The 25,837-nt window shown below is 42.4% G+C and overlaps 2 protein-coding genes across 5 annotated transcripts in view; both read left to right on the top strand.

Annotated features, from left to right (window-relative positions):
• Positions 1-13: 13 nt before the first annotated feature.
• On the top strand, positions 14-21,141 carry LOC138976061 (splicing factor, suppressor of white-apricot homolog). 4 transcript variants are annotated; one of them, XM_070348869.1, is made up of 15 exons: positions 14-221; positions 1,474-1,640; positions 2,166-2,264; positions 2,776-2,846; positions 3,461-3,695; positions 7,583-7,659; positions 10,038-10,123; positions 10,920-11,165; positions 11,744-11,942; positions 13,354-13,549; positions 14,160-14,324; positions 15,290-15,451; positions 18,793-19,000; positions 19,535-19,789; positions 20,232-21,141. In XM_070348869.1, the coding sequence occupies exons 1-15, from the start codon at positions 34-36 to the stop codon at positions 20,788-20,790; spliced, it is 2,913 nt and encodes a 970-aa protein (XP_070204970.1). In that variant the 5' UTR covers positions 14-33; the 3' UTR covers positions 20,791-21,141. The 4 variants fall into 4 exon arrangements, with proteins under 4 accessions (XP_070204970.1, XP_070204971.1, XP_070204969.1 ...); XM_070348870.1 differs by having other exon boundaries at positions 2,773-2,846; positions 10,944-11,165; XM_070348868.1 differs by having other exon boundaries at positions 2,773-2,846.
• A 1,839-nt stretch (positions 21,142-22,980) lies between these two features.
• Positions 22,981-25,837, top strand: part of LOC138976057 (N-alpha-acetyltransferase 25, NatB auxiliary subunit-like) — a 36,772-nt gene continuing 33,915 nt past the window's right edge. The window contains exons 1-3 of the mRNA XM_070348861.1: positions 22,981-23,035; positions 24,051-24,136; positions 24,955-25,093. Coding sequence (XP_070204962.1) covers positions 22,981-23,035; positions 24,051-24,136; positions 24,955-25,093 — 280 coding nt within the window. The remainder of the gene's footprint in view (positions 23,036-24,050; positions 24,137-24,954; positions 25,094-25,837) is intronic.

Below are 25,837 nucleotides of genomic sequence, written 5' to 3'. Positions count from 1 at the left end.
CGGAAGTGACGTCATATCTGCATTTAATTCATCATGGCGGCGACTTTGTTGTGGGACTGCGATGCCTCGTCGGATCAAAAACCTCAAGAAAATACACTTGAAGATTTGTTTGTGTTTGGCTATGCCTGTAAATTATTTAGGGATGATGCAAAAGCAAAATCTATCGACGAAGGGAAGCACCTGATTCCATGGATGGGAGATGACAGACACATGATAGACAGGTCGGTTCCCCCTTCATCTCGCACCTTGCTTGGTGGATTAGCCACCTTCGGATTACTTCTACGCGTAAGAGAAACAAAATTCGCGCCGAATGCTAATGATTTCTTTTATTTCAGGCTTTTGTATTTTGTTTGTAAATTCATTGAAAGATGTCATACATCAATGATCAGTTGGCGAATGTTAATTGTTATGAAAATGCGTGCATCCGCATGGCATATTGTTTGCCATACCTCTGTATTTCGACCTTGTCATACATCCATGGGCGCACGCGGACCAACGTTCAAGATAACACACGGTGTACAGAAAGGACGATTTGTAGCAGCCAGAGTTTGTCTACAAACCACGGGCCAGCATCTGAGACAAAGTATATGAGAGGAACCGTTGTGAACTCAACAAATCAGCAACTGCAACACAACATGCGACTGAGGAAACTGACAAGCCACCATGGAAGTGAACTGCGGATGATTTGAACAACAGCATGGCCCAATGAAGTTGAACATGGTGGCATATGTTGTTGTGAATGCTTTCATTGCAGGGTGGTCACGATGGATGGAGCCTGAAAGGCCGTCTCCAATTGGTATGACATATAAAGGGGTTTACACAAAATTTGAATTACTCTCTTCGTGTTAAAGGTGTTACTGTTAATTTTTTTAAATACTGTTCAGTGAACTATATAGCCTTTTTTTATGGGGGAACAGGGTGTTTTTATGTATCACTCACACATGATAAGAGTATGAAGTCAAACCTGTCTTGATGCAGACTGATCAATAAACTTGTTTAGAAATTTACAGTCCTTGATCTTGTTTGTAAACATGTTGGTATTGTATTTAATTTAGTAAATGGCATTTGTTATCCAGGTAGGTTTGACTTCGGTAAATCGTTTTTTTCACATCCTTTGTTGCTTAGATTATCTATATCATGGTAATTGGTATTGTACTTGTCGGTCATCTGTTCAGCATAATTTATTTGTATAGTTCAAAAGAAAAACGCACACATATGTTCCTCTCTTCTCATGTGATTATATGCATGTATTGAAAGTCGTCTTTAGTGCAAACATTTCTTACTCTTAGTTTGTCTTTCTTATAGAAGTTATACTAGATATTACAGACATTCCAGTTTGGTTTCATTTTGATACATGTATACATGCACATGCATCATTCTTTTCTTGAGATGTTCATTCAAATAAGTAATTGTGTGTTGCTGTAAGGTAAAAGGAGGTTTCTGACACAAGGATGCTTTGTGTGTGTGCCATAGATACGACGGGCGCGGACATCTTTACGACCTGACGAAGCATGACGCAGAGCTGCTCAAAGGGATGCCGGTGGAATTGTCAGAGGAGGAAAAAGCGATTGAGGCAGCTTGCGAGGAGGAGAGATACCTGGAACTAGTCACAGATGTTCGGGAAAAGGCAATGTACGAAGGTGAGTCATATAGACATGGAAAGCGGGATGAAGACTGTGTGGTTTTCAGACGTATGCTCGTCAGCACAGTTTTACTCCTTCCTAATCCTTAGTCATTGGATATGCCCATTTGTTACTGTTGTATTTGCAGCTTGACTATGAAAGTATTTTCTTTATTCAGTCCTTACTTTTTGGTGTCTTGTGTCACAGAAGAGTAGTTCAGCATAGCTCTCTGCTATCTGAATAATGTAGAGCACTTACTTCCCTGTATCCTCTGATCTTGTCTGTGAAGTGGGGGGGGCGGGGGTAGAGCTTTTCAACAAGGGAGAGTACTAATTTTCACAGCAAATGCAAGCAAAACTTTGTAAAGATTGTTCTGTGTACATTGATCAGTCAGTTAGGTAGGTTCTCGTACTTGTAAATGCAGTAAGTAAGAAAGAGAGCTGCTCTTCAAGTGTTTTGTCTCTGCTTTTCCTATTGTTAAGTCATTGGTAGTTGTAGTACAAATGTCAACTGTACACAGCTTTGTGTGTGATGTTTTTTCAGAGGAGGAATGGAAGCGGTATTACGAGTCACTGCATGAAGGTTATAATGCTGTTGGATTCAGCTATGCACCGCCTCCTGCTGGAGAAGAACAGCCAGCGAGTGAGTAACGCAGTCTAGAAGAAATATATATATATGTGTATGTATCATAGTATGCAACAGCTCCCTAGCAAACCCTACACACCTAGTAGAATGTCTACATGTTTTTATCACTGCAGATTGATACACTCACAATTGTAAGTTCTGGTACACGAAGTGGAGGTGTAACTTGTGTTCCGTCAAGCTTACCCCCCTTTTGTCTGTCTTTCTTAAATTTACATTGTCAAGACTATGTCCTTGTGTTGAATGAATTTGAAGATAAGTAGTAGTCTGGAACAGCCAGCTTGAGACATGTGTTGCATGGATGTATCATTTAATTTCAACCATGTCTGATTGTAAATTTGTTCATTGCGTTGATCTGTGTTTATTTTTTTGGCATGGCTATGATTTTGATTCATGGCTTTGAAAAAAATGGGCAGAGCGTTGAGCAAGTATATGTTTATGATGTCAAAGATAGAGGGACGCATTCTTTTATGGATCTTATCATGTCTTATCAATACTTTTTCTGAAGCAGAGGAAGAACCAGAAGAGGATGAAACGTTCATCCCATCAGAGGAGCTGTTGATACCTGAAGGCATTCTAACAGTGAGTACAGTACAAGTGCACTCGCACTCTCTCTTAACGTTGTTTTGTTTTTAGTGTTCCAGTGTTGTTCTCAGGCCTCTCTCTTGGGTTACTTGACATGCTTTTTATTTTTTATTTGACACATTGTTAAGACCCCTGGCTGGTTGACCAACCTGTAGTCTTAACATCTAGGACTTACCAACAATGTTTCTGCTTAGCAGACAAACCCAGGACATTTGCACCTATAAATATTGTCAGTCCATGTCAAACTGATCTATTATCATCTAATTCTGGGAACATCACTTGCGTTCACTTTCCTGATCTCTCCTGGGGGAGGTGGAGGGTTTGGGGTGATTTTTGCTCTTCTCATTTTACATCCTGCTTTGTTGTAGTTTTGGCAGAGATGTGTAGTAAATCAGAATTTTTTTTCGATTTGCACATGTAGGCAACGACTGATCAGCTGGCATCAGCAGGCTGTTTGAATGTTAAGCATTTGATTGATATTAGATACAATTTTAATATTTTTTCTGTTAAGAAAATTCAAACAACATCTCTTGATGGTCAATATTAGGGAAGATAGAGAGTCTTTCTTTGACTTAAACTGGAATGTAACTCTGTGATTTGTCTCATTTCAGCCCCAGACAGAAAAGGAGCACGCTCGCATCGAGAAGACAGCCACCTTTATCGCGAAGCATGGCATCCAGATGGAGATTATGATCAAAACTAAGCAGTCCAAGAACCCACAGTTCGAGTTCATGAACTTTGAGAACCCCCTGAACCCCTACTACCAACACATTGTGAAGATTATCAAAGACGGGAAGTACCGGCCGCATCAACATGAAGAGCATTTGAAGAAAGAGAAAGACCACGGTAAATAGTGCAGAACAAAATTGTGTACATAGGGAACCTCCGCCTTTCAGCGTTGTTCTCAGATCTCTGTCTTTAGATACAGTGAAAAACCCCTTTTACAACCTCCAAAAACCTGAGAAAATCAGGTCTTAAAAAGGAGGGAGTCTTAAAATGGGGGTACATTTCCAGAGGTTGTGAACAGAAAGTCTGAGAAAACAAAGTCTTAAAACCAAAGGAGGGAGTCTTAAATTGGAGGTCTTAAAAGGGGGGTTCCACTGTATTAACAAATACTATTTTGATCGGATGCCTTGTTCTGACCCCTGAGTAATGTAGTGGAGCAGCGTAGCAAAAGAATTGTGCATTTTGTTATACAAGCACCAAATTTGGCACAGATGTACATTAATATGTTGTGAACATTTTCCGATATTGGGCCACTTGAAATTCTCTCTATATGTCCGCCATATTGGATTTCAAAATGGCCGCCACTTGAAATCTACGTTTGCTATTATCTCTGGACATAATGCAGCTATTGACTTGATTCTGGTATCCAAATGTATGTTTTTGGGGGCAAGGAATCCAATGGTACCAATTGCCACTTGGTATTGTCAAGTATTTGCCGCCATATTAGATTTCAAAATGGCTGCTTTACTTTACATGGCTGCTTCATGATCTACATTTGACATTGACTGCAGCAGCACTGTACATCCTGCAACACTGTGCCTACAAGCACTACTGTCTGGGAGAAACCAGGGATGCAGAGGACCTTCCCGAGTTTGAAGACTGGTGTTGCCAGAGAGGAGAAGACATCCCCTAGTTTCACTACTGGGCAACCGTGCTGGAACTAGAACTGTTGGTTCAAGTGTATGTGCGTTCTCTCAGGCAGGGATCGTTAATGATGTACCTCGATGCTCTGACAGAGCACTGGATCACACCCACTATGCTAGGTAGATACCAGTGCACCTGAAGGACATGGCCGAACTCACCACCAAACACCCAGATGTATCCAGGAAATTCAGGGAAAGCCACTTCACCGTTCAGAAAACACAGAGAGTGTTCTCTTCAATCCTGATTGACCAGGCACATGAGCAGAATAATGGCTGCATCAAAGGAGACGGTGGAGCAGTTGGGCTCACTGACAACCCTAGTGCCCTACGTTGCTGGATAGTTGCGGGACCAGAAGTTGCCAGGGTGATCGAAGAATTCCAGGATGGGAACCAACACTGGAGACGGCAAACAGCAGACACACGTCATCATGATCAGACGCCAAGTGTACAGGCCTCATTTGTGAAAGATGTTTGCTCTCTCGTTGGTGTCATAGAGGAGATTGGCGACCCATTCGAGGAGGAGAGTCAGGATGTAGTCAAACTGGACACAAAGGAGATCGCAGGTCCTGCTGCCGTGGATACCGTGATGAATGCCAAGAGGATTGGCCAAGAGCAGTTCGAGGCTTTCACCAGAGAGTGTCTGTTGGACAGAACAAAGGCAGTGGACGACCCCATTTCTCGTAACAAGCTGAACGTGTTCAGCATTTCCACTCCAAGAAGCCAGAGCAAAGGTCAGTAACAGCTCGCCTCCGTCAGGAATGACCGTGAACTCTTCGCACGCATGTACATTGGCTGCCAGACGAGGGATGGAAACCTTGAGGAGTTCTTTCGCCACGAGAATCAGGCATGTCCTCCTGCATTGTCTGATGGTGGAAGCCTCTGCACTGGTACCAAGACTGAAGAGTGATCTCTTCACATGCTTGGAAGAAGTCTCCGACGCAAAGACAGAGACTCCTGTCACAACCTGTTTTGTGCTTGATGGAGTAGCCATCGTCCAGATGCTGAAGCCGGCTGCATCAAAGACCTCTGAAGAGTATGCACAACAGATCGTCATCCCATAATTATATGTCCACGAAGCCGCAAACAGTGTCACGCCTGGCTCTGGTCTGGAATACTTACCTTGCTGATTCACTGAAAGGTAGTACACGTGCAAAGCGGGGACAAGGCGTGCGGACACGTGTGGTGGCTGCTGCAGCCATACCAGGAAACTGGCAGAACTTCCTACGAGTGGACAGCAACACGACCGAGCTTTTCAGGTTCCTCTCAGCAGCTCTCATTCAATGGTTCGACCAGGAGGACAAGCAACTCATCATTACTGATGGAGAGGCAGTGCTCAGCAAGCCACTACTGCCAGATCTGACCTCACTCGCCCCATGTAACCATGAAGAAGCTGACAATCTGACGTTGCTGCATGCATCTCACGCAGCCCAGCATGGACACCATGCAATACTCATCCGGACTATAGACACCGGTGATGTGGTGCTGGCAGTGTCCCTGGTACAGGAGTTGCAACCAGAAGACAAACTGTGGCTGGCATTCGGAACAGGCCAGCGTTTCCGATACCTAGCAGCACACGAAATAGCAGCTGGACTGGGACGAGAGAAGGCTCGTGCACTGCCAATGTTCCACGCTCTAACTGGATGCGACACTGTGTCTAGTTTTGCTAGACGTGGTAAGAAGACTGCGTGTGCAGTCTGGACGGTACTGCCAGAACTCACTGAGGCGCTGCTGCTGCTGTCCTCTGCACCGCGTGACATACCAGGCGATGCAATGCGCATGATCGAGAAGTTCGTGATCCTGCTGTATGATCGAACCAGCAAATGCACAGACATTGACAAGGCCAGGAGGAAAATCTTCGCAAGGAAGAACAATGTGCAGCTCATCCCTTTAACGAAGGCAGCTCTGGAGGAACATGTCAAGAGGGCAGAGTATCAAGGTGGACATGTGTGGGGTCAGATACTGCTGCCAGCACCAGAGCTCCCTCCACCAACCAACTTGGGTTGGTCAAGGACTGGAGAAGGACAGTACACACCTTACTGGACCAGGCTACCTGAAGCAGCTCACAGCTGCATTTAGCTGGTTTCTTGCAAGTGCAAGAAAGGGTGCGTGAGGCGCTGCAAGTGCAAAAAGGCTGCCCTTCAGTGCACAGCCCTCTGTGTGTGTTAAGGGGACTGCACATGACGATGAGTCAACAACATACATGTACTTGTGGCAATGCTGAACACTGTTTATGTACACGTATCTTCGGTACCGGTACATACCTAGCCTCAAATACCAGACCATTTGTAGAATGTCAGTATACACCTAGCCTCAGATACTAGACCATGTAGCATGTCAGTATTATACCTAAGACATTTACAGAACTAAGACATTCTTTTCAAAGTATTGTGTTGAATGCAATATTTGCCTAGCTAATTTCCAAATACAATTATATAACAGACTGTGATAGATAATATTAAGTTGAAATTGGTACCATTGGATTCCTTGCCCCCAAAAACATACATTTAGACACCAGAACCAAGTCATTAGCTCCATTATGTCCAGAGATAATAGCAAATGTAGATTTCAAGTGGCGGCCATTTTGAAATCCAATATGGCGGACATATAGAGAGAATTTCAAGTGGCCCAATATCGGAAAATGTTCACAACATATTAATGTACATCTGTGCCAAATTTGGTGCTTGTATAACAAAATGCACAATTCTTTTGAACATGTGGGCTAAGCCGCCCCACTAATGGACTGTCTTAAAGTTTTGACATGTAGGAGATCTTCTGACATAACAGAGTTTCTGTTGCCGGGGCATTTGGACCTAAACATGTTTTCAGTCCAGGTTCTGCTGGCCTATTGTCTTCTGAGTCTGGGAACAACACTGTCCCGATCCTGTGTGGATGGAATTTGCAGAGTTAACTGATGAGTTGTTGTTAAGAGTACCTGCACTGAACACTCGCCTGGCCTCTTGATGTAGAGAAGCCGACTCTGGCATCCAAATGGGAAGATTATGTATGACTGTTTTCAATCACACCATCATGTTGGCAGCCGTACTCCGTCTTCAGAGTAAACTGATTTGTGAATTTGTTTTTCAGACCACCAAGACCAGTATTACCTCCATCCATCTTTGTCAACAACCAATATAACACCTCTACCTTTGCCTCCCCCACCAGTAAGTTCTGTGTACTTCTGTGTCTTTACACAATACTGTATATATCGTCTTTCATTCCTTTGAATAGACGATGTTCGGAAATAACTTTTGCTGCGTAAAAAACCAGGGCCAACAAACACGTGTGACAAAATAGGCCAATCACTAGTGGGCGGCGTGTAGCTACACGTTGTCAGCGAGCATGTGTATAATACGCAACTCAATAGTCAGGCCTGTCTGTACATTGGCAGTCGCCCGATCGCGCCCGGCGGGTTCAAATTGCGTCGGGCGAGTTCAAAATTTCTCTGAAATCGCCTACCGTGCGGGTTCAAATTTAGCTGAAGATGTCGTTGGCTGAAGCACAAAGTCGTTAGGCTACGCAGTCAATCGGAACGGCTGGCAAACAAAGATCTCTCGAGGGCGATCTGAAAATCTGTCACTTCTCTACTGCCCACTCACCCCCCCCCCCCCCCCCTACCCCACTTTGAGAAGGACTCAGGACTACCACCAATCAAGCCCAGACACTTTGGCTAGACAGCTACCCCCCTCCACCTCACTTGGCCCTGTCATCACCCCTCCAGTGCCACTAGCCGCTGGCGATTGCATCAGCAGTCAAAATAGCTACCCACCCCCCAATCCCTCCCCCCCTCTCTGTGCTATTCACCTCTCTTATTGTTCTTCGCTGGACAGTTCTTGAGAGACTTTCACATGTTGTGAAAGAAACAGTTTCCTCTCAGGTAAAACTCGTCATTGACCCCGGGTAAGAAGGTCAGTGTCTCTAAACTGGTACAGGCAGCTGTGTTCAGATTGCAATTACCCAGGTCTCAAGGCCAACCAGCTATTACAATGCATCTGCCTTTGATCTGACCCGCCCATTCAGAGCAAACACATTTCCCCTCTGTATTTTTCCTTTGATGTGGGAGCTATGTACCACTGATCCAGTTTCTGTGTAAATTGTATAGGTCACTGTAGGTCACTGACCGCAGGGAAACTCACTGAGATGGTTTTCTAATATATGTTAACACCAGCTTTGCTGACCAACCTAGTACAAGTAGTGACAGTACTACTGCTGTCAACTATTTCCCTTCAACTAAGGAAGTAAAATAAAACAATCCAATATATGTGATAAAAAAAACAGCTTCAACAATAGGACAAGGGATGCAACTCTGCAACTCTTTTGAATCAAAAGCATCAAGATCACCTATAATCAATTCTAGGATCAGGAAATCTAAAAATCTTTTTGTTTTCATTAGGAAATAGAAATGAAATATGATGCTTTTGATTATTTATGACTAAAGCTGTGGTAAATTTGGCTGGTATGCAACTTTCATACTTCTGCTTAATCTAACAGTAACATTAACAACACACACATAAAGAAAAAGAAAACAAACAAGAAAGCAACTTAAAACAACTTTTGTAGTCAGCTTTTTACCATCTTTTTTCACACAACAAAAAATATAATTTAAAAAAAATTTTTTTGCTGATTTACTTTTGTTTTTAAAGTGTGTGTGTTTATGTGGAAAGTAAAGTTCCATAGTAAATTACTTTGTAAACTGTATGGTAGGGGGTAACTTTCAGTGAGGTTTAGTGTGTGATTGTGTGACAGGGTGTAAATGTTGTTTTGATTTCTTATTTCTTTGTGGCAGCTTTTATTTTTATTTCTTTATTAAAACGAAGTTAATTATCATTATATTAAAACATAACATTTTTGTCATCAAGTCTTGTGTGTGTTTGTGGTAGTTATTAGTAGTGCAAATCCACATGTATGCATTATAAGTATGAATGTATGTGTTTAGTGTATGTGCTTTGTATTCGACGAGCCGCTGAGGTGGTCACTTAAAATCCGAGCTGGTTGGGGGCCGGTTCAAATTTTTACTTACCGGCCCCCCTGGCCGGTAGCAAAAAAAGTTAAGGTACACCCCTGAATAGTGATTGGCCTATTTTGTCACGCGGTTTTGTTTGCCATGGTTTTTTCTGCAGCAAAGGTTATTTCCGGAATTCGTCTATTGTACAAAATTAATAGTATCTTTTAAGATGGGAAAACTTGAATGTTCATGTAAACATGGGTATTGTAATTTGGCTTGTTGGATTTTTTCAAAGCTGTTTGTTTACATGGTTTCAAGGTCCGTGTAGAACCTGAAGATAGATTTGTGTGAAAACATCTCTTCTCTATGACTTCCTGGAGATGATACAGCTGAAAAGGAGTAAAAAAAAAAGAATTTTTAAGTCAGTAGCAGCCTCAAAACATGTTTCTTGAAAAAGTGTCTTGTGTCATTTTTGTCGGGGAGGGAGGGGGGGGGTGTGGAGAAGCATTATTTTTGTCACAATGTTATGATCTTATGCCTGATGAAGAAGGAGCAAGGAGCTGATCAACTGTCTTAGTTGTTTGCTTTGATTTTCAGCCGATAAAGCCTATTGTGTTGCCGAAGGTCTCCATCCATGACACACCCTACGGTCAGCTCATCTCATCTTTAAAAAAGTATTCCAAGTGAGTACCAAAGGCTGATACTACAGCCAGGGCTGCCAACTGCTACGCTTTTAGCGTAGCATGCTACCTTTTAAGCGCAACTAGAAGATAAATTCCAGCAACATCCATGTATAATTAGTATAAATCGTTTTTACAGAGCTCTCAGTTTCTTGTTTCTTCTGATTGTCTTGTTAACGATGGTTAAGGCGATGACAGACGGGCAACACAAAACAATGTTTTTGACAAAAACTCCATCTCAAAACGTCCGCAAAACACATGTTTTTAAAGCGGGGATGTCACACGCGAAACACAGACTAGCGCGCTGCGTGTTTTCATAGAAATATCGGTCAGTGTCAGCTTCACCTGTCCAGATACCGCGCTGTGTTCGGATTTGTAAACAATACGGCTGGCAGCGCCCACTGATATTATTGCCTCTTGTCAAACGTGACAGACTCCATAAACTCTAGTAAGGATTTAGGGGTCCGGTACTACCCTGAATCAGTACCACATCTGGGTCGGCCATTTTTTTCTCTCTCAATGGTGCCGGAAACAGAGTTGTTCATCCGCGTTCATTGGCTGACAACCAAAACGTGTTTTCAGATTTTAGAGCATGCTCTACAACCAAAAACACGATGCGAAAACACGAAACAGTGTTTTTTTAAACGTGTTTTGGGGGATGTCACATGGGAGACACGCTGTTTTGTGTTTGTTTTAAAAGAAAACACTGTTTTGTGTTGTGCGTCTGTCATGGCCTTTATTTGTCCTGGGTTTTTTTTTCAATTAACTCTTGCAAGTTTTTTTCATTTCTGCTGTATAGTGGAAATGTTTCTGTTGATACCAGGGCTGAGAAGAAGGGGGATGGCAGCAACTTGGCCCCTCCCCCTCTCCCTCCCTTCATGGCACAGCCTGATTATGCAGACTCCGCCTCCCTCGAAGATCTTTCCGCCTCGCAGAACGTCACGGTGGATCAAGAGAGAATTGAACCCCCACCCCCAGGGACAGAAGTGATGGGTCCATTGCCGCGTCCACCATCCCATGGTGACCTGCAGGGTTGTGAGAACAGGTGAACTGATTCTGCATGTTGTGTTTTCTCATTTTCCATGTTCATTAGAAATGATTAGGTGTGCATGTTTTTGACCTTTTTGCTTCATATTAGATGTTTATGTAGTACTTGGCTGTGAAGATCAACTCATTCTGTCACTCTATCCCAAACTTTCTATGCCATCTTTTGTTTCACCAAGGCCATTGATATCTGTATGATTGTTAGCCTAATAAGCTTGTCACAGCCAGAATCATTCAATGTTTGCCATGGGGCAGATACTGCTGTGGAGGCATATTGTTCATAATACATGATTAACATCTTGCATATATATATGACTCCCCTTCATAATACTTACTTACTTAGGCCCTTTGCCCCCAGCGAAGCATAGGCCAATGACGTTTCTCCATCGAAATCTGCTCTGGGCATTTTTTTCTGCCTCTGTCCAGCAGTTTACCTGCCTCTTTTGTTCTGCCACTGTGTCACGCCTCCAGCTGTGTCTTGACCTTCCTCTCTTTCTTTTCCCCTGCGGGTTACAAATGAGAGCCTGGCGGGTGATGCTGATTTCTAATACATAACGTCTACTGTGGTCTGTTGTGCAGGAGTTCCCCTCAACCTCAGATTGTCCCTCCCCCGCCAGACGTGCAGCCAATCATCGATCGCATGGCCATGTACGTGGCCAAGAACGGCGTGGAGTTTGAGCAGGTGGTGAAGAGCAAGAAGGATCAGCGCTTTGCCTTCCTGGTGGCTGGGCACGTGCACTACCAGTATTATGACTTCAAGAAAAACATGTTTCTCAAGGCGAGTACAGTGGAACCCCTCTTTTAAGATCTCCACAAATCTGAAATAATCAGGTCTTAAAAAGAAGGGAGTCTTAGAATGGGGGTCATTTCACAGAGGTTACGAACAGAAAGTCCGAGAAAACAAGGTCTTAAAAAGGAGGGAGTCTTAGAATGGGGGTCATTTCACAGAAGTTACGAACAGAAAGTCTGAGAAAACAAGGTCTTAAAAAGGAGGGAGTCTTAGAATGGGGGTCATTTCACAGAGGTTACGAACAGAAAGTCTGAGAAAACAAGGTCTTAAAAAGGAGGGAGTCTTAAAATGGGGGTCATTTCACAGGGGTTACGAACAGAAAGTCCGAGAAAACAAGGCCTTAAAAAGGAGGGAGTCTTAAAATGGTCATTTCACAGAGGTTACGAACAGAAAGTCCGAGAAAACAAGGCCTTAAAAAGGAGGGAGTCTTAAAATGGGGGTCATTTCACAGAGGTTACAAACAGAAAGTCCGAGAAAACAAGGGCTTAAAAAGGAGGGAGTCTTAAATTGGGGGTCTGCAGTTCAAACTAGAATCTGCTATTATTTGAGACGTTCTGAGTGAAACTTTTGAAATGATGCCGTGAGCACCAACAAATTGCTATGGTCTACCGACTTGTATTCAGTCCATGAATAAAATTATAAACGTAAAGATCATATTGTTGATATAATTGGTGTTACGTTTTTATAGAAGCCTTGATGCTGAGAAACAGTATAGATATATTCAAACAACTGCCTTTTGTCCGTGCAAAACTTGACCTGCAAGCTGGACGAGCAGTATCCTGTGGACCATGGATATAACATGATAGATGACCGGCACGGTTGGCCTAGTGGTAAGGCGTCCGCCCCGTGATCGGGAGGTCGTGGGTTCGAACCCCGGCTGGGTCATACCTAAGACTTTCAAATTTTTGAATCTAGTGGCTGCTCCGCCTGGCGTCTGGCATTATGGGGTTAGTGCTAGGACTGGTTGGTCCGGTGTCAGAATAATGTGACTGGGTGAGACATGAAGCCTGTGCTGCGACATCTGTCTTGTGTGTGGCGCACGTTATATGTCAAAGCAGCACCGCCCTGATATGGCCCTTCGTGGTCGGCTGGGCGTTAAGCAAACAAGCAAACAAAAACAAAAAAATAACATGATAGATGTCATTTTCTGCATTTCGAAGATGATTCCGTGCAGTAATGTCCATGGCAATCAAATCCCTTGACCAGAGCCAAACAAGCATTAAGCCCGTCCTTAATTGAAGTCGACTTCGCGAAGACTCAGTGCTGAAGCTTCCTGCAGCCAAGTACATTTCGCGTAGTCAAGGACATGCTTAGAAGTCAGGTGCTGGCTAGTAAAGCTGTATGTACCTCTCTTTGACATTCTTTCGTCATAGTATTTGTGTTTGATCTTTTTTCCCAGGAGGCGGAACTGAAGAAGCGACTGGAGGCCAAGCAAGCCGAGAGAGAGAGAGTGAAGCAGGAAGAGGCTGCCGCAGCTCAGGCCAACCGCAGCATCAGCTTTTCCATCAAGGGCCGGAGCAAGGAGCCCGAGTCATCCAGCAGCCTCAAGTCCAAGCGACCGCTCTTCGATTATGACAGCAGCGAAGGGGAAGATGGTAGCTGTCTTTATCTTCTGGTTCAATTTGGACAAGTTTGTGTTGGAAATAGATGATTTTTTGAAATAAATCCTTCTGGTTTGTAGGTGTGGAAGAGTGACCTTTTCTTGCAAAAACTTCTGACAAACAAAGGAAGGACCAAACTCTAGCAAGAGGTCTGCCAGAAACTCGTTTGTTTGTCGGAGGTTTTGCAAGAAAAGGTCACTTTACCACTACCCATACTAAGTTATTTTCGGAATACGTCTATTGTGAGGTGCATTTTTTGTCTGACACTGTCAATGGCAGCCGTTTGTTTCTTTATGCTGGAGGTGTAAGATAACAGTAGCCATACTCTTGGCCCAAGCTTCAAATTTCTGTGACGACCACATAAAACCACACATCCAGAAGTTAAACTGAGAACAGGTCCAACCATTTTTGTGTTAACAGTGATGCCATGAGAGGGCATGCTAGACACTCTAGAAATAACACTGGATTTGTTTTTCCTATGGTTTTGAAAAGTTGTGCCTACAGTACCATCTGTTTGTAAACTGAAACCTTCGGGTATACCCACACTTCTTCATGTTGCTTACTGTATATTTTCTCTACAGTCTGTGTCTTTGAAATGTTGCAGAAGAGGGAGGCAAGGAGAGAGACAAAGACAGCACGTCAAGGAGTTCCTCACCAGACACCAGTCATGCCACCAGTGGTGCTTCCATGGCAACACTTCCTGCTGCCATGACAACAGCGTCTGCTGATGTTAAGCCAGTTGTTTCAGAGGACTTGGAGAAAAAGCATGGTGTGTTAGAAAGGGCATATGAGGGCGTAGATTGTTTTGTACCTGCTACAAGAGTTGGCAGGGGTATTTTGACAGCTAAAATGGAATGGTGGATATTTAGATAAGGGTTTAAAACAACCTCACTTATTCTATAGCATTTGTACACAACACAGATAATCTATTATTAAAAAAAAGATTAGTCGAAAGGTGGATTTCCAGTATGTTCACATTTCAGCCAGTCAATGAATACTTTCACTACTTGGGTGAAAATATATGTGGACGAAAATTGATTCCGAAGCCAGCTCTTTTGCTTATGTATTCTTGTATAGTATTAGAAAATATTTTGTAGTCAAGAAAAAAGAAGAAAACATCTTTGGATCCCAGATGAATCAGAACTGATTCTGTTCACGTAGGAAGTGAGGTTGACAATTTTATTTCCAGTAGTCTCATTTATCAGCCGTTCAAACACCAGAAATTACTAGTCAATGGTTTCACTCCTTACTTTGCAATTTCTGTGGGAGGGAAGTTGATTCAGAAGTGAGTTTTGTAAACTTGTTGGAGACAGGCTCAATGGCTTGGTGGTAAGACGCCGGCCTCAAAAGCGGAAGGTCGTGGGTTCGAATCCCGGCTGCACCTGGTGGGTTAAGGTGGAGATTTTTTTGATCTCCCATGTCAACTTATGTGTAGACCTGCTAGTGCCTTATCCCCCTTCGTGTGTACACGCAAGCATAAGACCAAGTGCGCACGGAAAAGATCCTGTAATCCATGTCAGAGTTCGGTGGGTTATAGAAACATGAAAATACTCAGCATGCTTCCTCCGAAGTCGGCGTGTGGCTTCCTAAATGGCGGGGTAAAAACTGTCATATACGTAAAAATCCGTGGGAGTTTTAGCACACGAACGCAGAAGAAGAAGAAGTAAGCTTGTTCTTTCATTATCGTGTAACATCTTTTGACGTAAGATGAATTGAAACTCATTTTGGTTACAGCTGAGGAGAGACTGAAAGACAAACTGATGGTGGCAGCCAGAGACAAGATGGCAGCGTCAAACAAAGAAAAACAGCTACAACTGGAGCGAAAGAAAAAGGCGGCATTGTTTATAAACCTGCTGAGGATTGTCAAGGAGGGTGACAAAGGAGAAGGGGAAGGAGGTAGGTGGTTTGCTTATTTATTTATATGGGAGATTTATATAGCGCTTGACGTTCTCTAAGCGCTTTACATATTAATTTCTGCCATGTGAGATGGAATTTTTTACACAATATATCACGCATTTACATCGGCCAATAAATCTCAAGCCATTACGGCGAATATTTACTTTTCACGGCCTATTCCAAGTCACTCAGGTATTTGGTGGACAATTTTTTATCTATGCCTATACATTTTTGCCAGGAAAGACCCTTTTGTCAATCGTGGTCCCCCCGTGGGTTAGGGGGAAGAATTTACCCGATGCTCCCCAGCATGTCGTAAGAGGCGACTAACGGATTCTGTTTCTCCTTTTACCCTTGTTAAGTGTTTCTTGTATAGAATATAGTCAATGTTTGTAAAGATTTTAGTCAAGCAGTATGTAAGAAATGTTAAGTCCTTTGTACTGGAAACTTGCATTCTCCCAGTAAGGTCACAGGGGCGGACCTAGGGGGGGGTTCCTGGGTGCCCGGAACCCCCCCCCCCCCCCCCCCCCCATCCGTTTTTGACTCACATGCGAAGCAAAAGTGAGTCTATGTACTCACCCGAGTCGTCCGTCCGGACGTCCGTCCGGAAAACTTTAACATTGGATATTTCTTGGACACTATTCAGTCTATCAGTACCAAATTTGGCAAGATGGTGTATGATGACAAGGCCCCAAAAAACATACATAGCATCCTGACCTTGCTTCAAGGTCAAGGTGGCAGGGGCCATAAATGTTGTCTAAAAAACAGCTATTTTTCACATTTTCCCCATTTTCTCTGAAGTTTTTGAGATTGAATACCTCACCTATATATGATATATAGGGCAAAGTAAGCCCCATCTTTTGATACCAGTTTGGTGTACCTTGCTTCAAGGTCAAGGTCACAGGAGCTCTTCAAAGTTGGATTGTATACATATTTTGAAGTGACCTTGACCCTGAACTATGGAAGATAACTGTTTCAAACTTAAAAATTATGTGGGGCACATGTTATGCTTTCATCATGAGACACATTTGGTCACATATGATCAAGGTCAAGGTCACTTTGACCCTTATGAAATGTGACCAAAATAAGGTAGTGAACCAGTAAAAGTGACCATATCTCATGGTAGAAAGAGCCAATAAGCACCATTGTACTTCCTATGTCTTGAATTAACAGCTTTGTGTTGCATGACCTTGGATGACCTTGACCTTGGGTCAAGGTCACATGTATTTTGGTAGGACAAATGTGTAAAGCAGTTCTTAGTGTATGATGTCATTGCTAGGTTTAGTTATTTGACCTTGACCCTGAAGGTCAAGGTCATGTAAAGGTCAAGGTCAAGCATGTGAGTCGTATGGGCTTTGCCCTTCTTGTTTATTTTTATTTTTATTTTTTTATTTTTAGTAAAAAAATAAAGGGCTTGTGCTTTCCTTCCTTCCAAATGCAACATGCTTGAAACTGACGAGAAACTCAAAGGAGAGGCCTCCGATTGACCTAAAAAAATAAAATTCCTTCAGCATCTGGGGGGCAAAGCCCCCCAGACCCCCCACCAGGGCTTTGCCCCTGGACCCCACCGGGGCCTCAACGGCCCCTGGACCCCTGCTCCAAATTTGAACCCCCCCCTTATCCAGAACTAGGTCCGCCTCTGGGTCATATATTGTACTACGTTGCAAGCCCCTGGAGTAATTTTTTGAATAGTGCTTTTGTGAACAAGAAACAATTAACAAGTGGCTCTATCCTTTCCCTGTCGCGATATAACCTTGAACGGTTGAAACCGACGTTAAACACCAAATAAAGAAAGAAAGAAAGAAAGTCTATCGTGGGATCTTTAACGTGCACACCCCAATGTACAGGGTTCGTACAGGTCATGGAAAACCTGGAAAGTCATGGAATTTGATTTTTAATTTTCCAGGCCTGGAAAGTCATGGAATTTCAATTCAAGCCATGGAAAGTCATGGAATTTAACAACAAAAAAGAAAGAAAAAAAATTTAACCTTTAGCACGCCAGCGGCGATTTACGTCGCCCAGCCATTCCCCCCCTCCTTTGCCAGCCAGCGGCGATTTGCGTCGCCAGCACAAGGCTTGTTCGTATGACCAACTTCTCGTTCGTATTTGCATACGAGAATAACGGTATTTTTAACGGCACTTGAGCCAAAGCGAGGCTCACTTCCTTCCGTTATCTCGTTGTGTCGTCTGCGCTGCATTTGAGTCGGTTTCGTCGAAGTTTTCTGCTTTTGTTTTTGCATCGATAAAGTACTTTAGCGCTTTGACAAGCAAGATGGAGGATGATGAGTTTGAAACTTTCTTTCGAGTTGTTTCTTGACAACAAAAAGTATGCGGAATTGGAACGAATTACCGAGGAGGATTTTCGCAATGAACTGTGTATCGCGGTGAAAAAAATGACAGTTCGTCAAGTGACAGTGACGGTTACGAAACGGAATTTACGAAAGTGCAGATGGATACAAACAGTGGCTGGTCCAGTTTAGTGAAATGACAGGACCAGCAAACATTACCGATAATCTGACTGCGTAGCAAATGCTTGACTTGCTTGTCGAAGAGACACTGCGTAGAAACTGACTCAAATTCAGTGCAAAGCAAGCCAGTGTCAAAACTGGCAGTGACAAGACGTAAAAAGTTTGCGTGTTCGGAAATGGCGACCTGTGGATCTAGTCATGAGAAAGTGTTATTGAGGCTCATGGAAAAGTCATTGAATTTTGTTTCTAAAAAGCAGTGGGGACCCTGAATGTAGTGAGACGTGTGTATAAAAACCTTGCTAACTAAACTTATTGACCTGCACATGCATTATTCTGTATACACATGTATACATGTACTGTAAGCAGAACAGTCAGCAATATGTTTTACACAAATTTGACAAAGATCCGAAGCCCTCATATCATTTTGAGTGTGTGTCTGTCTTTTCAACCCTTCTAAAACCTGCCTACTTCAAGTAGCCGACTTCTTGTTTTCATCGGCACTGTGAAAAGCAACTGTGCTGAAGTTCTGTTAATCCTGATATATTTTGATGCATGATGGTTATGCAGATTCCGCTGTGAAAATGCCTTATAATAGTAGAGCGTCTTGACTCGGCAATCAAACAGGCAGACAAATGTAAGGCCTACCTCTTTCACTCAAAACTTTTCTCTTTAGCAGAAGAACTACGGTGACTGCGCGTGAGAGCAATAAATAAAAAGACAAAAAAAATTCTATACGCACGTGGGAACGAAGAAGACGAAACAAACAACAGCGAAGTTTCGACCATTAGGGTGTTTCCTCAGGTAAATTTTCTCTTTAACACAGCTCTTTCTCTGCTTTATTTTTCATTTATTTCTCGTGTGGGCTTTTTCAAACAGAAGCGAAATCGTCACCATCGGCGACACCAGCCAGCAGCAAAGCAACGTCACCGGTGGTGTTTGAGTACAACAATCGCTCAGGGACCCCTACAAGGCTCAACGAGGATTTGCAAAGACGGCGCAAATCTCGATCCAAGTCTCCCCCCGAGAGGAAGAAGCGACGGAAAAAGTCCCCCACACCACCTAGTGCCTATGCCAATCCCCACAGGTAAGAAACTGTTGATTGTTTGAATAGAGAGCATCGTTTATCAAGGACATCAAAGATCATTTATTGTCCATACAACACAAACTACGCATGGAAGATTGTGGCTTGAAAGATCTTTGAAAAGATATATAAACAAACAAAGAAAACCATAGAAGAATTACAGTTTTGAATAGTGTGCTGTTTGAAGGTGACTGCAACACCCAAGTTGTATTTGTACGTCATGTTATCCAGAGGTTTGTGGAAAGTTACTGGTGGAAGTTTGAGCATGTTGGTACTAAGACTGGCAAGTCGGAAGATATGCTGGTTGATACTTTGACAGAATTTCCTCATTGGTAGATTCTAAATAATAAAATCATATTTCATACAGTTTGGACTATTTTGAGCGTGTTTGTGTGTGTTTGCAGTGTGTATTACATTTTTTTATTTAACAGAAAGGAGAAGTGCATCTTTCTACAGGCATGGTCCACTTCTGCAGAAGTTTTCCATAGTGTGCAATCATCCGAACCCAGTCTATAGCACCAACTTTTTCTTCATCAGGTCTCCATCAAGGTTCAGTCCACCTAGACGACGATCGCGTTCCCCTCGTCGAGGAATTGTTGGGCCTCGCAGAATGTCTCCAATCAGACCATTCAGGTCACGAAGGTCACCCTCGCCTCGCATCCGCGATAGGTCACCACTCAGGCAGAACAGGTCACCAGTGCGGAAAAAGACAGTCTCGAAAAGGTCAAGGTCTCGATCTCAGTCCCCGACCTCATCCAAGCACAAAAAGAAGCACAAGCGCTCACGATCGAAGTAAGTTGGTTTGTCTTGTTGATGATAAACTATGTCTAAGAGAAGGTCTAGAGAGTGATATGTATGCAGACTTGTACAAATAATGGAGGGATTTTTACGGATTTCAACCGACTTTTATTTGACACTCTGGCAACTTTGGTTTGTAACATCAGCCCTTGATTGCACAGTGCAGGAACTTGTTCCAATGAAGTTAGAGGTTTGTGTCAGCCTTTCAGGTAAATATCGGATGGCTCACCAAAAAGAAACTTTGTCGAGAAGTCATCTTTGAATTTTGAGAAAGTTGATTGTTTATGTGATTTGTCTAATAATGATGAGTTCTTTTCCATGTGCTATACGTCATTTTTTTATGCTAAAAAAAAATTCCAAAATGTTACAAAAGCAAATGATGTATGTGATTAGCTAAATATTAATGTGGTTTTTCAAAAGTCCTTTTCGTGTGCAGGACACCAAAGAAGAAAAAGAAAGACAAGGCCGGCAGCCGATCCAAAGAACGCGAGTCAAAGTCTGGTCGGTCGCGAGACAAGTCTGACGACAAGCACAAAGAGAAGAAGAAGGACAAAGAGAAGAAGAAGGACAAGAAAGACAAAGACAAGAAGGACAAAGACAAACACAAATCCAAAAGCACAGACAAACACAGCAGCAGCAGCAAAACAGACAAGGACAGGCATGCTAAAGACAAAGACACAACAAGAAAAAGTTCCAAAGAGTCTTCATCAGCGTCACACAATTCTAAGCCTCGCCAACCGGCTCCCAAAGCTCCCCGCGCCAAAACGGACTTGGCGACCAAACTTCCTTCCCCAGTTCCGGAAATCGTGAACAGCTCCAGCAGCGACTCTAGCTCAAGCTCGGAGAATGAAGACCTTCGAAACAGCGCCGTCACAAAATCACCTCAGAACTGCGTGGATAAGGCGCCAGACTTACCTCCGTCAGAAAGCGGCATTAAAGCTGATGACCCTAAACAGCAGGATGGTGTAGCAGAAAACGAAGTGCTATCTAGTTGATGTGACTGGTGTCGTTTATGTGTGTGTTCTACTTAAATGTGCAACCCTGATGGAGTCAGGTTGATGGCGATATTCGCCATGACTGATTGTGTGTGTGCGTGAGTGTGTGTGTGAAAGAAACTGCGTGTATCTGTTACCCAAAGGTGTGACAGTGATGAAGTCCCGTAAAAGTATGATTGCGTGTTATTGACCAGTAAAGTGTATCGGTGCGTTGCCAGTGCGTTGCTTTTTGTGAGGTGAAGAAATATTTTGAAATGCTGCTGGTACCTTATTTGAGAAACTTCTATAGACTACTCTTCCCCTCCCTCACCCCCCACCCCCTCCTCTCCCTTCCCCTCCCCTCTCCTCCCCCCCCCCCCCCTTCCCTCCCCCCCTTCCCTCCCCTCCCTCAAGCCCCGCATCCACACCGAACGCTCTTCCATGGCCTAATGGTATTCCTAGAATAATATCCACAACTTTGTACAGAGAAAAAGAATGTTGGAAGAATCATGAAGACTTGTATTGCAGTTTTGATGATTTTTGTTGTTGTTTTAAACAGTTTGATGAATTCTTGAAATGCAGCTGGCTGTTTATGACAGGTGTATTTGTGTACCCAATGCTAATGCATCAATTAAGTGTGTGAGAAAGAGAATCAGTGTGTGTGTGCGTGTGTGTTTGTATGTGTGTGTGTGTGTTGGATGCTTGTTCATATTTGTGCCTCCGTGAAAAGTGTATAAATTATACATGAGCTGAATGGAATAAATAACAATGAAATAAAGTTTTTGTGTTCATGGGTGTGCAGGTCTGTATGTGTGTGACTGTGTGTATGACTATGAGTCTGCATGTCGTTTTGAGTGTTCCTGTTGAGGTGCATACCTGTGTTTGTATGTATGTGTTTGAGTGTGCGTGTGTGTTTAAGTGTGTCTGTGTGCGTTTGAGTATGTGTGTGTGTGAAGCTTGTTCATATTTGTGCCTGCGAAAAATATGCAAACTGTTCTGTATAAACTATACATGAGCTGAATGGAATACATAACAGGTGTAAGAAAACGGGTTCATTGCATGTTTGAGTTCATTTTGATTTAAAATATTTTTTTGATTAAAAAAACAACTAAAAAGCCTCTTTATAGTAACTTCGTTTGAAAAATAACAAAAATTCAGATAACCTATGTAGCTTTAGCTCCCTCTCTCCAAAAACATGATAATTGCAAAATTGCACTGTGAACAGAATGCTTTTCTTTTAGTGGGTTTGAATACAGTGGAACCCACCTTTTAAGACCCCTGGACCTCCCCCCTTTTTTTGAGACCTTGTTTTTGCGAGCTTCTGTGTCTATATTTAACCTCCATATTAACTCTTTCTACTCCACCTATGTTGACCAAGGTTTTTTTAGCCGAGAAAAACTGCTGCAGCAAGTCACTCAGAATTGTACTAACTGTGTAGTAACTGTGTATCAACACGATGGAATGCAGGCGTTACAGGAACGCAACTGAAGTGACTGTGTGTCCGGATATAGAGCCATATGAGTGGGTACGGATATATCCGTACCTGGGAGACAATGAGTTAAGACTCCCTCCTTTTTTAAGACCTGATTTTCAGGCCTCAGATTTTTAAAGTCCTAAAATGGGGTTTCCACTGTGTACAACAATACAGGAGTTGTCATTGATCTTTACTGATTTCACTTAGAAGTGTGTGTGTGTGTGTGGGGGGGGGGGGGGTTAGCAGTTAAAAGCTGCTATGAAATAATGTTTACAATGAACTTCGACTAGCTTATAATTATGGCTTGAAATATGTTTGTGAACTGGTACATGTATCACTTTCAATGTGTGTGGAATAATAGTGATTAGCAAGCTTGAAAACATTCTCAGAAGGAACAATCTGAAAGAATAGAACTACATACATCTAATGGTAATCCACTTCTGGTGGTGTGAATGCAGTAAAGGTTATATTATGTTCAAGATTACCAATCATTATGAACACAAAGTTAATAATTATAAAGATCAATGTGAATGCAAATGTAATATAAGGATTAGCAAAGCTAAGATGAAAAGAAGCCAGTAGTCATATATTCTTCTTTCTTCCTGCGCAAAACCAGAACCGGTTTGGCTACAGTATCTCTGTTTTAGCCAGAGATGCTACAGTATCTCTGTTTTAGCAGACCGATTTCCAGGAAACTTCACCTTCTCTCGTTCGTAGGCGAGATCTCGTCATCCAAAATGGCGTCTCGTAGCCATGTGGACGTCAATGAAAGGCGTCTGCGCCCTATTTATGGTTGGTTTTCTATTTATCTAGTTATTTAAGTGCGATATTGTGGTACACATAACTCTTCTGACTATTTAGGGTCGCACACTGCACGTCCGATCCCTTGCTAGTGATCTGTAAACCAAAATTCAATTCCCTTGAGTCACCTACTGTCCTTTAACAAAATCACACAAGAACAACGAACCGTTGACAATCTAGAAAATGCCTACCGGCAGAAGTACATCATGAACCTTAAAATCCTAAACCTTAATCATTCATTGAACAAACGCCACATGTTTGTCTTCATCATCATCGTGAGTAATGAACAGTTCACAGGAACACCGTTCGACTACTTGTTGGGACCTGACACTGACGGTGACATCCGTCACATCGGAGGGTTGCTTGTTCTACTGTCTCATTGAAAGTTAACAAATTACATGCATGACAGTTTTAGATTTGGGGTTTCAAAGAACTAATGACATAAACGTCAAAGAGCCTGAGCAGCTTAGACATCTAGTTATTCATTTATAGATCAGTTCTACAAATTATTGAGTGCAGAATGAGAATGTCAATGAACTATCTGCATGTGTGACTATGCGAATCTGACTGGGAACAGCAATAAGTGAGAACAGTGTAGATAGATGATCGAGAATGGAAAAGTAAAACATTTAAACACAGTATAAATCCACAAATGCATAGCAGTTGTTGTGTTATTTTGCTCATTTTCATTTAGATTTAGCCCAGAGATTAAGATGTTGTGCACTTGACCTTAATTATAGTTTGTGTGCTACTGCTAGACGGATTATTTACAAACTAAGTGGTTACTATGTAAGTTTTGGATAATATTGCTGATGGTCAGTTTTTTCTAAAGGTGTTTCAGATGCTTTGGACAGGGTTAGTTTTGCAAGAGCTAGGGAATCACATGGAAATGTGATTGTGAAAATAGAAAGATTGGGAAAAGACTTTTTTAAGAGTGTGAATAGAACGTTTGGCACAGGCGATAAGCTGTTGGTGACCTGCATAATTGTTGTCTCTTGCTGTGCAGATTGTTTAGATAATGGAAACAATCGCAAAGCCATTCAGGAGGCAGACAAGGTTTTGAAGAAACAGAAGGATTTCCAGTGTGCAAAGGTGAGCCAATCATACAAGCCTTAATTTAAGAGTTATTACCCTCAGTTCTCAAAAGCAAATCTTTTTCAGCAGATTTGGACATACATGTATTTGTTTGCTTAAGATAAAAAGTAGTCATTCTAAAGTTACAGGTATGAGACTGGGAGATTTCTGGAATTGTCAAAGCTCTAGAGATCATTCTTGAGATCACCTGATTGCATGGTTTTGGATAATTTGTCTGAGGGGAATACTTTCAGACTTTTAATTTTTTAGTTTTTTTGGTTTTTGTTTAAAATTTCATGATCTTTCTTATGACTGAGTTAGCCATACTCAGAATACCTCATCATTAAATGTGGCGACTGAGTTAGCTTACTCAGAATACCTCATCATTAAATGTGGCGACTGAGTTAGCTTACTCAGAATACCTCATCATTAAATGTGGCGACTGAGTTAGCTTACTTAGAATACCTCATCATTAAATGTGGCAACTGAGTTAGCTTACTCAGAATACCTCATCATTAAATGTGGCAACTGAGTTAGCTTACTCAGAATACCTCATCATTAAATGTGGCGACTGAGTTAGCTTACTCAAAATACCTCATCATTAAATGTGGCGACTGAGTTAGCTTACTCAGAATACCTCATCATTAAATGTGGCGACTGAGTTAGCTTACTCAGAATACCTCATCATTAAATGTGGCAACTGAGTTAGCTTACTCAGAATACCTCATCATTAAATGTGGCAACTGAGTTAGCTTACTCAGAATACCTCATTAAATGTGGCGACTGAGTTAGCTTACTCAAAATACCTCATCATTAAATTTAAATGTGTTTTGCAGGTGCTGAGAGCATTGGCGCTGCTGCGACTGGGTCGTCAGGATGAAAGCGCTGTGTTGCTGCAAGAAGTACACACCCAGAATCCTACAGACGATGCCACCCTTCAGGCCATGTCAATCTGCTACAGGGAGGTGCATAAATGTAAGTATTTTGCCGGATCTGGGGTGGAACTTATGCTTAACATGAAGTGCCTGAAAGGGGAGGGAGTCTTGAATTAGGGGGTCTTATAAGGGGGGTTCCACTGTATTACACTTTGTGTTGGATTTTGTGGACTTGTTTCTGTAGATGGAAATATCTGCATGAATAGACAAACTTCAGGTTTGTATGGGTGTGGGAAAGAGGGAATACTCTTGCTTTTAGTGAGGAAAATTGTGCTTCGAGCCACCCAAGTTACTCTTATTTTTTTCCTTATGTGCAGCATTAGTTTGTTGCATACAACGTTTCTTTGCAAACGTGGAACTTTGTTATTATTACTATTAGGGACAGCACCTCTTTGCACATTCAAGGTTTGCTTTGTCTGTGCTGTCTCTGCAAAGAATAAATTCTACCTGGCAGTAACTTGTTTCTCGCAAAAGTTAAAACTATGTTTGACAAGTTTGTCCTGGTTGTATCACAGTCGTCATGAGGCCAAAACAACGAAGGATTATGAACTGTAGTCTGGCTTTTTGAAGCTGTTTTACTTATTCTCAGGGGGTTTCACAATTCTCTTTGCATCATAAACACTTTTCACTACAGAGGAACCTCTGTTTTAAGACTCTCAACTATATGACTCCTTCTACTACACAACCTCGTTTTTTCAGACATTTTCGTGATAGTATCACTAAATTTGCCTCCGTCTTTAAACTCCCTCTCTCTAAAGATCTAAATTCCTAGGATTTTAGGTAG

Source organism: Littorina saxatilis, linkage group LG9 (genome assembly GCF_037325665.1).
Source record: "Littorina saxatilis isolate snail1 linkage group LG9, US_GU_Lsax_2.0, whole genome shotgun sequence".
Classification (NCBI taxonomy): domain Eukaryota; kingdom Metazoa; phylum Mollusca; class Gastropoda; order Littorinimorpha; family Littorinidae; genus Littorina; species Littorina saxatilis.
This window is presented reverse-complemented; position numbering and strand designations above follow the sequence as displayed.